The sequence below is a fragment of the Gymnoscopelus microlampas genome, assembly GCF_963454915.1.
Source record: "Gymnoscopelus microlampas genome assembly, chromosome: 17".
NCBI classification, from domain to species: Eukaryota; Metazoa; Chordata; class Actinopteri; order Myctophiformes; family Myctophidae; genus Gymnoscopelus; species Gymnoscopelus microlampas.
In genome coordinates, this window is record NC_139954.1 from 24,668,186 (window position 1) to 24,678,318 (window position 10,133).

The window sequence follows — 10,133 nt, forward strand, 5'->3', positions numbered from 1 at the left end:
GGTTTTGATAATTTGGCCACAAACTTTTTATAAATGTCTATTGGCAGACCATCAGGCCCAGATGCTTTTCCAGATGTCATGCTACTTATTGCCTCTGTTATCTCAACCATACTCAAACCCGCACCCAGTTTTACACTGTCTTCCACTTGAATTTTGGGAATAGTAATGTTATCTAAAAAGGGGCTTTGATCCAATTGCTCTTGGTTTGACTCGGAACTGTATAATTTACCATAATAACCTCTAAAAGCCTCACTTATTTGAATCGGGTCTGCTACCGTCTCCCCCATATCATTTTTTAATATGGTGATAGTTCTTTCTGTTTGGAGCTGTTTAATACGCCAGGCCAGAACCCTGCCAGACTTCTCACCCTGATCAAAAATGGTTTGTTTGAGTTTTAACAAATTAGCTGCTGCTTTGGAAGCGGAGATTTCATTATACTGTGCTCGTAATAATAATATTGACTGATGTAATCTAGGACAGTGCTTCTTAAAATAGGACGCCTCCAAAGCCTTAATTTTTGACTCCAACAACGTTATTTTTTGTTTGATTTTTTTTGATTTGGAGCTTGTAAAGCTTAAGATCTGTCCTCTAATAAAACATTTAAATGCTTCCCATCTTATACTTGCAGATGTCTCATCAGTATTGGCAGCGAAATATATGTCTATTTGTTCTCCCATAAAAGTTAGCAGTTCAGGGTTCTGGAGCCATCTCTGCTCGAACCTCCATTTAGGAGGATCCCGCATCCGACCCGGGTCTACATAAATCAAACTGACAGGAGCGTGATCTGAAATTAGAATGCTGTCATAGACACAGTCTTTAACTCTATTAACTAGACTTGCCGAGACAAGAAATAGGTCAATTCGACTGTAGGTTTTATATGTACTAGAGTAACATGAATACATAGACACATCAGGGTTTCTATCTCTCCATATGTCTCTAAGATTTAAGTCGTCAGCAAACTGGTGTATAATTTCCCTGCTTTTAGTGTGAGTTTTGTCTGATTGTGTAGATCTATCCTTAGAAGGGTAAGGGGTAACATTCCAATCTCCCGCCATCAAATAGTGACCTCTGAGCGAAGTTAATAATAAAAATAAATCACTGAAAAATTTAGGGTCGTCCTTATTCGGTGCATAAATATTCACCAAGATAAGACATTCTGCAAAAAGATTACCTTGTATGATCAAGTAACGCCCCAGTTTGTCAGCTATTACCTTAGTAACATTGAACGGTATAGTTTTGTGTATAAGAGTCATGACCCCTCTAGCCTGGGAGGTAAAAGGTGCCGAAAACACCGCCCCCCGCCATCTCTTTCTAATCCTAATATCCTCACTTGGTGCCAGATGAGTTTCTTGAAGAAAAACTATTTTAGATTGAACATCCTTTAATCTTCCCATCACCTGTTTGACCTTTTTAATTTTCTGTAAACCCCTACAATTCCAAGAAGTAAATTTAACCTCCAATTCTTTAGCCATATTCACCAATCTCGTATGTCTTTTTCACGCCTGAATTGAAAGTAGTGCCTTCAAACAAAAACAACAAAAACACATACAAGACAAAAAGAAAGGCTGCTTCAAAGAGCCTGAAAAACCCCAAAATATCCCTCGAGCCCATGCAATGGACTTCCTCCCCCCTCCCTACTTCCCGCCTCAAAATGGCTAAAGACCATTCCACACTCAGTGAGGAGTAGCCAAACATCACCATGCGACCTATGATGATCTCTCCCTCCACTAATGTAAGCGAAAACAGACCTATATCAATAGTTTTAAACCTTGAGCAAAAATTAAAAAAAAATTGAAAATTTGTTACCACCCAAGTTTGTATTCCTTTTTGAATTCCTTTTTTTTTTTTTTTTTTTTCCTTTTCTTTTTTTTTTTTTTTTTTTTTTTAATTTTTAATTTTTTAGTTTTTAATTTTTTGATTTTTAATTTTTAATTTTTTAATTATTTTTTTTTTTTAATTATTATTACTTTTATTTGTATACATACATACACACACATACGTGTATACATGCATGTACACTCCCAAGCATACATTTATCCCATTCAGTATTTTCCTTTCAGTTCTAAATAATTCTTAAATGTAGAATGGAATATAGACAGGCGCACCCTAAAGTGCCCCCATCCAAAGTCCATTCCTTCTAACAAATGTACATAAAAAAAGAAACATGTAAATCCGGGTGCAATACCGGAGGGCGCCAGCAGTAGTGCATACCTTGTATTCTAATAACCCACCCTCCTATACATGAACCGGAAGTATAATGTAAAACCGGATGCCAAATGCATCATGGGAAATTGAGTTCCGTGACTAACGCGACATCACATGTCGTTCAAACATACCGAAAAAAAAAGGCCAAAACAAGCACAAACTCGGTCGAATACAAACAGGATGGTTATAAATAAAACATATCCCAACCAGTGAACAAGAACAGTGCGAATCACAAACAAAAACAGCGCAGAAAAACGCTAATCACGGGGTTAGCTTAACCATCATCCACTATTAGCTTTTAGCCCCCCTGCTAGCCCTACTTCCAGGATACACCAACGCGAGACATTAAAACCAACCTATTCTTTCTCGACTGAAATAAAAACTATATAACGTGTCTAACACGACCGTGACCCAATCAAGATGAAGTAAAAATAAATGTATAAATCACGGGTTATCGTATATAAAAATAAAAAATATAAAGGATTTGTGCCCCGTGTGTTAATAGTGGTTTTAGGTGCCTCAAGTTAGCTAGCTTAAAAAACAAACAAACACAAATAGGGCTAGCTAGCTAGGCCTGGCCCCCAGCCAGCATTAGCTCCTCAGATTAGCCCCCATTTTTTAAACAACAACAACACAAATTTGAAATAAAAAACAACAGTAGTTGACTCTGGTATAATATAAAACAATATCGCGTGCCTAGCACGACTGTAACCTAAGCATTTTAAAGACAAATATTACGAATTATTGTGTACAAAGTTCCATGCCCCGTTTTTTAGCTGTTTCGGGCTAGCCAGCTAGCATACCTCTCCTCTTCACACCGGCTCCTGCTCCGACGCGGGTGCCGGTGCAGATGTGTGTTGTAGGCCTCTCCTCACTGGTGATGATGTAGCCGATGATGTAGCAGACCGTGGAGGTGATGGCGTAGCAGCCTTCTCCTTTCCTTTGATACGTCGGATAAAGTCATTCACGTCCGCTGGTTTGTCAAAGGCCTGGGTCTTGTCCTTGTATGTTATCAGCAGCTTCGCAGGGTATAACATGCCTTGACGAATACCAGGAATCTCGCGGAGTTGTTGACGTACCGAGTCGAATTCTTTCTGCTTCTTCCGCACCTCCAGGGCCAGGTCCGGGTAGAATCTGACCGTCTTGTCATCGTACAGGATTTGGGTTTTGGCTCTGGCTGCCGCGATCACCTTCTCCTTGTCTCTGTAGTCCAAAAACTTCATGATCAAAGTTCTCGGTGCAGCGTTGCCGTCCTTCTTCTGCCCGATTCTATGAGCGCGTTCCACAGATAGCTTTGATGCTATCCCCAGTGTTTGAGGCAACCACGCTTCGAGAAAAGCACAAGCATCGCTGCCTTCTGCTGATTCAGGCAAATTGACCAATCTAATATTGGATCTCCTGGCTCTATTCTCATAATCAATACATTTAACCTCCAATTCCGTGTATTTCTTTTCGAGGCTCAGGATCCTAGACTGTAATTCAGCGACAATGTCCTCTGTGCTTGAGACGCGAGTCTCCGCACATTTGACACGTTCTGTACATTCCCCGACCTCCTTCTTTATTCCTTCAATCGCCGACATTACAGAATCCAGTTTGTTAGAGAACTTGGACTCCAATTCCTTGATAGCCTCGAGTATTGGTGCATTACTGCTGCCCAGATCACCTCCCGATTTCCCCGGTGTTCCAGAGGCCATGTTGCTATCGTTAGCTTCCTTTCCGGTGTTGGGTGTAGTGGAGCTGAAGTTTAACTTAGGCTGGTTCTTCCCACGAATTCTTTTTGATCTTCTGCTCATCTGGAGACTTCTAATATTATAGTTGCTCACTTTTCCATTATAGTCTGTTTCTTATGTCACATAATTTTAACAAGCCTACGGAGCGGAGAAACACACGTCCGCCTAGCTCGCCGCCATCTTGAAAGTCCATAACTTGTAAGTTAATGCCTTTGAACACTGCCTCCAGGGACAAATCAAAGGCATTCTTCTTCTCACCATACCAATACTCATCAAATATATCTCCACATTCCACTTTGAAAGGTTAGGCCTACAGTATATCTTTGTCCTGAAAGAGGTATTTTTTAGAGCCTGTTAAAAATCCTTGTGATATTATCACTATCAATCCTCACAGGTTGATCAATTCTTGAAAGTGGCCAAAGAGCACAGAGATTGTGAAGCAAAGCAAAAACTGCATTTCAAAGCAGTGACCTGGCTTAAAAATCTTGAAAATGATTGACCAGGAGAATAAAAGTGTGACAGCAACATTATGAAATGGCTTGCAGCAACAAAGAAACACACAAGGCTAGGAACATGCATGCATGCATGCATGACACACACACACACACACACACACACACACACACACACACACACACACACACACACACACACACACACACACACACACACACACACACACACACACAGGATTATGGTGGTATGGTGCAGACTTCAAATTTTCAAGGGGTGAGTAATCGATAGTCATTTTGGGGTCCTTGGGGTCCTTGGCCTCTTGTACCCCCCCCCCCAGCCACTTCGAGCTGGCGCCTGCTTGAAGTGGTCGGCTATTGAGGCGCTGACCTGGGCCTCCGTTGTCTCTGCAAAATTCTGCCGAACAGCTTCTGCAATCAAAACAATGACAAATATCTACTCTCAGACTTGACAGTAGCCATTACAGAGATTGCCACATATAGTCCAGACAAATTGTTGTTTGTTAATGTATGTCATCATGTCAGTCACACATTTATAACATGAAGAAGCATCAACAAAGAACTAGCACAGACAATTGTTCTATTTACCCTGGATGAGGGAAAAGAAGTTTGTACTCTTTGAACGCCCTCTTTTTTTGCTGCCCACCACCGGACATATTGTATTTCCGCATCAGGCCATTGGTGAAAAGTCTGAAACAGATTTTTTTTTAAAGCAGATACATTCTCAACAGCATGCGCTAGCAGCTTGTAATGAAGACAATGTATATGGAACAGCAATAATACACTTACTACCACATTGGAACCCCCCCCCACATTATATTTCTTTTTCTACAGTGTCATGTTATTAAACTTCAATTTGTATTCATACCTGTCCAGGATCTTTCTTGTACATGCCCTCACGTCGTACCCCCCAATGTGGGACAGCTTTGAAATCTGTATGATATTACAAATTATCAACATTGATGTAATCGTTTTGAATTCAAATTATTTAAAGCATATCCTTTTTTGTATTTACCATTGAACGTCGGAATCGTTGCTTCTCCAGCTCCTTAGACATGAGGTTGAACTCCTCCTCGTCGTCTATTGGCAACGCTCCACCCTCATCATCACTTTCTCCCCGATTGTTGAGTGTCCTCAATTCATCGAGGATCTCCAACAGCGTCTCCACAACGACCTTCTGAAACTCTGAGTAAAAAAACAAAATATTAACCTAAACACTTGCCTTAACAGATATGACCACTTTATTTCAAATTATTTTAAAACCTTAAAATACTTCCATTCTTACTTTTCTCGGGCATAGGGTAGTCGTACACCTTCTTCTTTGCTGTTAAATTATAGAATGAAACAATAAATGTTGTATTAAAGGTTGAGAGTCTGGTGTGGCTGGCTATGTGATGCTGCTTTACTTTTGGCTTGTCAATACATAAAATTAATTGTTTTCCAAGATCAAAATCTTCCTCTCTCCCCCCCAGTAAGATCACTGCCAAACTTGATAAAAATGTACCTTTTGTAATCCTGGGACTTTTTGGCCCTCTACTTCCAACACGCTTTCCTGATGGTGAAAGACAAGCCAATTACATTTCATACTTGCGACATCACTATTTAAGATTACTGCTATAGTCAATCTGTACCTTGTGGGGTCTGGCCATTTCTGAAGACTGACGGTCTATTTGGTGGGCTAGGAGTCTCTGTTGAGAGAGGGCTAGGAGTCTCTGTTGGGGGAGGGGGTAAAGGAAGTAACTCATCTTACAAAGTCACCAGTTACACTGTATATCACTGTGAAACTAAATACTTTTTTACCTTGTTGAGTCCTTTGCCTTGGACTCCTTCGACTTGGAGTGCGATGCCCTGTTGAGGGCAAAACAAATCAAATTGCACATCTTAATTACACCATCGTCATCACTGTTACAGCAAATACAAATCTATCTTTGATAGTCCTGTTTTTTTGATTGAAACTATAGCCACGGTCCACTGGGGTGGAAAACAATTAAATTATACATCCAAATTAAATCTTTGCTATGCCATCTCAAAATCTGTCAGCCTTGCCATCTACACTTACAGTTTGATCTCTGTGAGAGAACATCCCTGGCTAGTCTAGTAAGGCGGATGTTGCTGTCATCTGCAAAAAAAAAAATGTTTTAATGTTACAGCTTTCACATACAGATCTATTATATAATCAAATAAAATGTAAAACATTTTTCTCTGTACTGCGAATATCATCTGTTGATGACGAAAACTTCAGTCGCCGACTGCACAATCACCCTTGTGATCACCTCTGTACTCAGAACACCTACCTTGTGGGGTTCCAGCTCTTCCACCTCCACGTTTAACTGTTTGGGGGGGGGGGGCAATTAAATGTCTTATTTACACAGTCAACATTGTGATCACTGCTATAATCTTTCAAACTTACCTTGTGGGGTCCTGGCCTTGGTCTGCACTGGACTGCGTCGAACTGTTTAGGGGGCACACAGTAGTATGGGTGTAAGTATATATTACTTACACCCATACTACTATAAATCAGTAGAGTGAATCAAAATGTACCCTCGGGAGTCCGGCCTCTGGTGCGGACCAGAGTCTTGTCAGTATCCACTGTTGGGGGTGGGGGATAGCAAAACATTTTTTTTTACAAACTTACACCGGCACCATTGTGACCATTGCTATACTTATCAAAATGTATACCTTGTGTCCTGCCTCTGATTTGGACTGGTGCCCTAATTTGTGGTGGTGGTGTGTGCCATCGATTATCTGCTGGGAGAGAAAAGGCATAGAAATTACACATCTTACTTAAACCATTAGTCATGTATGATATAAGACACACTTCACAATCACCCTTGTGATCCACGCTGTACTCAGAAATTACCTTGTGGGGTTACAGCTCTTCTACCTCCACGTTTAACTGTGGGGGGGGGGGGGGGGGGCATTGAATAAAATACACTGTATTAGTTCAATGGATTTAGATCCATGTTGTGTTTCTAACCCATGCAGTCAGTCAGTCAGTCAGTCAGTCAGTCATTCTGCCCTGCACAGTCTGATAGAAAGCACAAAGCCTTAATAACAGAAATAGTCTGCCTCATCCAGGCAGTTGGTCAGTAGTCACTTTGAGTGGCAGTTGGGACAAACGCAGTCAGTGGGGCAAACGCAGTCCGCACCAAAAAGATTTACGATTCTGTCCCTATCGGTACATAACTCGGACGGCGCTGATTCGACTAGCAGACCATCGGCTGGTCGTCGCGGGCACTCGCGCCTGGAGGCGCTCGGGCGCGACTCCTCAGCCTCAAGGTCTGCTGAGTCGGCGCGCCTCCGTCATGGTCCAAAACTATACTTTATCGGCTTTATAGTTATAAATTATAGTGTAATAAATACATCTTTAAATGGAATTAAGAAATAGTTTTAATCCGAGGGTATGCGGTTACCCTAACTCAGAGATTAGACGCCTCTGCCCTGCACAGTCTGAGAGAAATCACAAAACCTTAATAACAGAAATAGTCTAGGTAAGCTTAATTAATTGCAAAACATGACACCCCTTATTCAAAACAGATGGCGAATGCATTCTTCTCTTTATAGGGCCTACACAGGTAATACAATTACCTGTGAGACCTTTATGAATTGAACCTCAGTCAGCAATCAGTCAGTCAGTCAGTCAGTGTTGCCTGGTTTCAGACGAATCTGCCATTGCAAAAATAAGTGATCTACGCAGTGATATTAGTTCTGGCCACGCCAGGCTAAGTGAGTGAGTCTGTTAGTTAGTTAATGAATTAGTGAGTTAGTCAGTATGTTTGTTAGTTAGTGAGTTAGTTAGTTAGTGAGTTAGTCATTATGTTTATTAGTTAGTTAGTAAGTCTGTTTGTTAATTAGTAAATTAGTTAGTTAGTCAATATGTTAGTAAGTTTGTCAGTTTGTCAGTTTGTTAGTTAGTAAATTCGTTAGTTAGTCAATATGTTAGTAAGTTTGTCATTTTGTTAGTTAGTTTTGGGAACAACATTAGTACCTCTAAAGCAGTGTTTCCAAAACTGGGGTTTGGGACAGTGGTGTGTTCTAAGTTTTTTCGGAGGGTATACGATACGATGCGCGTGGTCGTGGGTATACACTCGCACGTTTTCAATTAAATGGTTATTAGACTGTATGCGCTTTCCCCCAAAAAAATCTGGACTGTATACGGCATATACAGCGTGTAACGGTAGAACACACTACTGGTTTGGGACCCCCAGGGGGTCCCCAGATGATTAGCTTAATGGGCAACATGGGCAACATTGTTTACTGTATGTTGGTAAACAAACCAACATACAGTATAAGCGCATACAGGGTATCTGCACATTTATAATGTTACAATTTAATGACTTTAAAGACCTTTTTAAAACCAGATTGTCAAATATTACGTAAGAAAGAGGCAAACATTGTGAAAATAGTCGATCTACAAGCTCACAACTGAGAGGCGTTGTGAGCTTGTAGATCGGCTATTTTCACAATGTTTATCCATGGAACCGAGTCAAACTAAATGTAATGCCTACATCTCCAAGTCCAAGTGCTGGTCAGGGTGGGGGGTCCCCAGTTCAGATGTGATTATTTTGGGGGGTACCTGTAAATGACTACACTTACAAATACACTTTTAACCTAAATGTAACCATCAGGACACCTCAGGGACTTGAACCCCGTCCTAGTGAACCAGGAGTGCCATACCAGTGTCTTTTACCTCTTTGACTCATTTACAGGCAGTGGCGGGAACATTACTCAATTTCTTTACTTAAGTAAAAGTATCAATACTGCAATGTAGAAGTACTCTGTTGAAAGTAAAAGTCCGGAATTAAAAATGTACTAAAGTGCCAAAAGTAGAAAGTACTCATTATGCAGAATGTCCCATTTCACAAAGTTTTCGAATGTATAAAATGCATAAAAATCTTTTTTGAAAATAGCAGATCTACAAGCTCACAATGCGTCGCATCGCGACGTCCATATAAATTATATCACAATATACTAAAGGTCATTTGTACAACGTTTTTCCGATGTACGGCACTCAGCTTTTGGAAGCGAGTTTGAATCAGTGGTTCTGGGACTTTTTCGTGCCAAGGATCCCCAAATTGATACATATATATATATATATATATATATTTGGCCACTGACCCCCCCCCCCCCCCCCCCCATCTGAAAATGTTTTTTCAAAATCTAAAATCAAAATGACACAGATCCTTTCCCGGTTTTAATGGGTTAAATGGCCTGTCTTGGTTTAAAGCCCACTCACCACGACAAGGTGCAGGCCGAGAGTGGGGACACCCCCACCTCCCCCCTCTGTGGGGGGGGGGTGGGGATTGGGGGTTGGGGAGGGTGGGGGGATTGCAAACAGACGTACACGGACGCCACATACATTACAAACAGACGTATTACATATATTACAATATATTACAAACAGAAGTAAATATATATTACATATATTACAATATAATACAAACAGAAGTAAATATATATTACATATATTACAATATAATACAAACAGAAGTAAATACATATTACATATTACAATATATTACAAACATAATGAGAATCAGGCTTCTTCTTCTTTCGTTTATCATCATTAGATGTCCAGCTCAATAACGTGCAACCACGCCCTCATCTCGGGTCCCACATTAAAGCGGCCGGCCTACGATGGTGGTCTGTACAGGACACAGAGGTGATTATGTGATCGGCAGATCGGCAGGGTTCTGGATACAGGGCTGCAGGCTCTGGATACATT

General features: G+C 40.8%; 1 protein-coding gene across 1 annotated transcript; it reads right to left on the minus strand.

The window, feature by feature from the left end:
* Positions 1–4,992: 4,992 nt before the first annotated feature.
* Positions 4,993–7,329, minus strand: LOC311064368 (uncharacterized protein; the record flags this gene model as incomplete). Its single annotated transcript, XM_084084199.1, has 13 exons — positions 4,993–5,098; positions 5,277–5,341; positions 5,424–5,593; positions 5,694–5,732; positions 5,913–5,960; positions 6,040–6,120; positions 6,209–6,256; positions 6,468–6,527; positions 6,703–6,738; positions 6,819–6,860; positions 6,950–6,997; positions 7,088–7,153; positions 7,269–7,329. The coding sequence occupies 13 exons, from the start codon at positions 7,327–7,329 to the stop codon at positions 4,993–4,995; spliced, it is 870 nt and encodes a 289-aa protein (XP_083940325.1).
* Between the last annotated feature and the right edge of the window lie 2,804 nt (positions 7,330–10,133).